The sequence below is a fragment of the Vigna radiata genome, chromosome 4 (genome assembly GCF_000741045.1).
Source record: "Vigna radiata var. radiata cultivar VC1973A chromosome 4, Vradiata_ver6, whole genome shotgun sequence".
Classification (NCBI taxonomy): domain Eukaryota; kingdom Viridiplantae; phylum Streptophyta; class Magnoliopsida; order Fabales; family Fabaceae; genus Vigna; species Vigna radiata.
Genome location: NC_028354.1, coordinates 5421387 through 5426152, shown reverse-complemented (window position 1 = coordinate 5426152; position 4766 = coordinate 5421387). Strand labels below are relative to the sequence as shown.

The 4766-nt window shown below is 26.6% G+C and overlaps 1 protein-coding gene across 1 annotated transcript; it reads right to left on the bottom strand.

Moving 5' to 3' along the window:
* Positions 1-2589: 2589 nt before the first annotated feature.
* LOC106758942 (ruBisCO-associated protein-like) lies at positions 2590-3525 on the bottom strand. The gene has a single exon (XM_014641955.2). It carries the CDS (start codon positions 3488-3490, stop codon positions 2687-2689), a length of 804 nt encoding a protein of 267 aa, XP_014497441.1. The 5' UTR covers positions 3491-3525; the 3' UTR covers positions 2590-2686.
* Between the last annotated feature and the right edge of the window lie 1241 nt (positions 3526-4766).

Genomic DNA, 4766 nt, shown 5'->3' with positions numbered 1-4766 from the left:
GATATTCAAAATTTCATTTTTATCTATGGACATTTAGAAATTTGATAGTCTGTAAATACTTTTAATAAAATTTTAAATAATTTTTACGATCTTTTTTTATTTTTTTATTTCAGGCTAAGTACACAACATACATACTTTTTAGCGAAATTATTTTTTAATATTTAAGAATAAAATTATTAGACGTAGTAAAGATATAAGTTTCTCACCTTAAAGAAAATGACGGATAGTTTTAGTGGAAGATTCAAGGGACGGATAATTTGTATTAGAATTTTGTTATTGATATTATGATAAATATTAATATTTTGATTTTAAATTTATTGATTAATATAGTTAAGATCAATCGCTGTTCATTTGAGATATTTTAGTTTTAAAATATGTTTTTCGACGTGTTCTTTTTGAAAAGTTAAAAAAAAATTATTTAAATTTTTTTAAACGTGTTAACATAAAATTATATTAAGTTTTATTTCACATTAACAATGTGTCACTTAAGATTACTTACAGTGTTACATAATTCCAATTTGTTAATATTGATGAATTAGAAAAGGCTTCCAATTAAACACTAACTAAATATTAATAAAAAAAATTATAATTTTTAATATATTTAGTTCATTAACTTTGAATTCAACTTATTTTAAATTACTTTATTCTTTAAATGTTTTAATTGAATTGAACAAGATAATTCAAGTTTATTAAATTTTAATTTTTCTAGATAAATTATTATCATCTAATACCAAAAAAAATATTAAACAGGTATTAATAATTAATAAATAACATTGATGACTATTATTATATTGTCTTTTTTTTGATGAATGTTTATCATGTCTTTTTCACTTAAAACTCTTTTTTTAATTTATATTTTGCGAAATTTGTTTTACTTAATGTTTATGATTATTATAATTATTAGACTAATATCCATGTGATAGTTATTTATATTATGACAATGGTTAGTTATTTTGTTAGTGACTTTTTTTCTTATTCATATAGTTTAAAAATATATTAACTCACATTGACAAAAGATAATTCAAGGTGACTTTGATTGAAAGTTTTTTGTCAACATGGAAAAGAAATCATAAAGATTATTGATAAAAAATAATAATATTAATAACATTAATGTCTTTGAAAAAATATATTACAACAGACAGTGAAAAAAATAATCACGACATATGTCAATATAAGAAATTTAGTTCACCTATCAAAAAATAATCTCATCAATATCAGCTGAAAAAACTTTATCTAAATGACAAGTGAGAAATAACATTGATCTACCAAAAAAATTGTGACAATGTAAATAAAATAAAACTTTTATTAACATCAATAAAAATATTGATTGACATCACAAAAATACTACCAAACTTTGATTCTTAATTAATAGTTATATTGACCTGAAAAATAACTCTTGTTGAAACTGGTTGAAAAACAACTATGATTAATATCAACCGAAAATATTTTAATTTTAACCAACTCTAATGGAAAACAAACATTGACAGACTAAAATAAAGCTAAAAAAGTTAAAAATATAAAATTCTATATTTTTTTATTTAAAATGAAATAATATATTTTTAAGTAATTGAATAAATCTTATAAAATTCTAATATTTCTTACTGAAATTACATATTTTTTATTCTTTTATGAAACATTTTATAATTCTCTTTAAAAGGAACTCTCTGAAGAGAAAAATTAATCAGAAAGCAAAGTTACCTTGCAGTAATAATAGAAAATGGACAATGCTGTATTGCCTTAAGAATTTTCCATATCTGGTAATTGCTTCAGAAGCACTTTCTTTCTATATTTGAACTGTTAATCCTAAAATCATAATTTTGTACTTGTAATATATCTTAATTTTGTTCTATGACCCGTTTCCTTGTCTTTCATTGATCGTCATTCGGGCCACTTTTGAGCTGGAAAATAACCTTAATTTAATTATGTCTAGAATAAAAATGAGTAATTCTTTTTAAATTTAAATAATAGAAATAAAATAGGAAAATAAAATATCTTATGTTAATTGAAAGGATTAAATATATTTTAGTTTTAAATTATGACACAAAAGTAAAAATATATGATTGTCTCGAGTTTCACATCTCCAAATTTTAAAAATATATAAATATAATCTTCATATAATTTAATTGTATTAAATATTTTTTGTGTGTTAAAAAATATTTCAGGTTTATGGTTGAATTTATATTATTTGACAGATTTTAATTCAAGTATAAGTTTAACCTACTTTAATACGTAAAAAAAATATATATAATTAGATTAAAATTATTATATCGATCCAATTTTTAAATTTGAAGATTTTTTTTTTTTTTTTTGAAAATAAGAGATGAGATGAATTGAATTTTGCATAAATAATTAGAAATATATTTAATTATATTTTAAATAACCAACGAAAGAGTATCTAGTTTCATTTCTTTTTATTAATCCAAGTATAGCATTATTGTTTCTCCGATAGAGATATGTTATTACAGTGTAATGTCAGCATTAATGTTCGTTCTTAATTCGCAACATCGTTCACCTGAACTCTCAAGATACGACATTTTTGTGAGTGATAAAAGAAAAGAAAAGAACAGAAGATAAACAAGAATAGGTGTATACATATAGATGTGATATAATGTTTATATATATGGGGAATGGATATTAACAAGAGGGTAAATATTGATTAAGATGATGGCAATATATAATGATATGTTCATTGTTGAGGAGAAGATTGAGCATAGAAATTATGGTAATGAATGGAAATTCCAGGAGCCTTTCTCTTCTTGAGAATGTCCATGCCACCAAGGAAGAAGACGATGGGTGAAAGAGTGGTCCAGTCCTCGTTCTCTGCGCTGTACCCAGCCAACAGCTTCCTTCTCGGATAAACCTTGGTGAGTTCGTTGTACCTCTGCAACAGCACACCGGGATTCATAACAAAATCAACCTCCTTCTGGAACTGGTAATCCACAAAATCAACCAATGACGACACAGCATTGTACAAACGAGAGTAGAACTCCTTGTTAAGGTTAAACGTGGGGGAAATCGAAGCTTCGGTGATTACCCCATTCTCCTTGAGGTTCTTTATCAGCTGTCCCACGCACTGGATAAAGTCACCGGGGGAGGCATCGATTTGCTCATACAGCACGTCAATGCCGTCCACGTGGAGGTTCAGCTCCTTGCACTGGATGAGGTTTGTGAGGGACTGGGTGGCGTTGGCGATCCATGTTTTGTTGTCGAGGGGTTTGAAGGGCTGGTGGGTGCCGCGGTTGCCGATGGAGATGAACACTTTCACGTCCACGTCCATGCTGCGGCCCTTCTCCTTGAACAGCTCGATGGCTTCCGGTGTCACCTTCTGGAGGTCCCAGGTGGGGCGGAAGATGCCGTTGGTGGGGTGGTCGTCCTCGTCGTAGTCGGTGGCGAAGGTGAGTGCGATCTGGTACTCCTTCAGGAACTTGTTCGAGACGAAGACTTGTTCGAAGGAGTCGTCGAAGGTGTATTGACGAAAAATGGACAACATTGTGTGAAGGAAAGAGTTTAAGGTTACACCTTCTGTTTGGTTTGTTCTTGGGAAATTAGATACCCAAGTTGCTCCTTTTATACTGGTGCAGTGCAGGGTATCATAACGTTATTCATTTTTCATATATAAGTCCTATTATTAAAATTATAAGAATGAAATTATTATTATTATAGAATTAAATAATATTAAATAACGATGCTTTGCCAACATCTTTTTGATAACTTTTCAATATAATTGAGTTTTAAAATTACTTTATAATCAATAATAATAATACTTTATATTAATAATAAAATGATATTAAAATGTTATCATAGTATATTATTTAATAATATAATAATATATTATTAGAAATAGTGTGAGTATTTGAATTTGAAGTGGGAGAAAAGGAAGAAGTTAAAGGCAAGGTTTAGGGTTAGTGTGAAATGATATGGAACTTAATGAAACGGCAATGTGATGCTACGATTTCACCAACTCTGGCTAAGTAAAAGGAAATAACTTCCTCTTCATTGGCCACTTTTGGATATGTGGTCCTGGATTTCCGAAACCTTTCTCAAAATGGAATACTATCTAAAAATAATTATGTCAAAATATTTTCTACATTTCTCACCAAAATTTTAATTTTATTTTTTTATTTTATCGTTTAATTTTTCATTATAAAAGTTTAGTTTTTTTATTTCATCAGAGAAAGAGAAAGTTAGAATACCTAAATCATCTGGGATATACCCTTATCAGATTATTGTTCGTTTTGAAGGAAAATGAAATACGTAAAATAAATTACACATCAACAAATAAGTAAAGCGAAAACGGATTAAACAAAAATTTAAATATGTATATGTATAAAGAAAAATTACCATTTAACTGTTAAATATATGCATTTGTATTAAATAAAAGAAAAGATTAAATAACTCATTTCTTAAAATAAATTTCAATATTTTTCTTATAATTTTGAAGAAATGAAACATGGAGATGGGCTCCAGCACGTGTAGGATCGCTTAATTTCAATATTTTCATAATTGCAGTATTTCGTAATGTAGATTGAACAATTTTATTTTCAAATCTACTGTGGTATAAAAAAATATTATACATTATATTTGTCAAATATTACAATGATATATTTGTTTTCATTTGATCAAAATCGATTATACAGTTTTAAAATGTATAAAGAAATCATATATCAATAGTCATTCAATTTTAATAAAAATCACGTAATGTAAATTATAATTCAAAACATGAATTAATAAAATTTAAATTATATAGAATTCAACTTGTACTTATA

What these genes read in the sequence shown, in the direction of transcription:
- LOC106758942 (XM_014641955.2), bottom strand. Translation starts at nt 3,490, where the DNA reads ATGTTGTCCATTTTTCGTCAATACACCTTCGACGACTCCTTCGAACAA.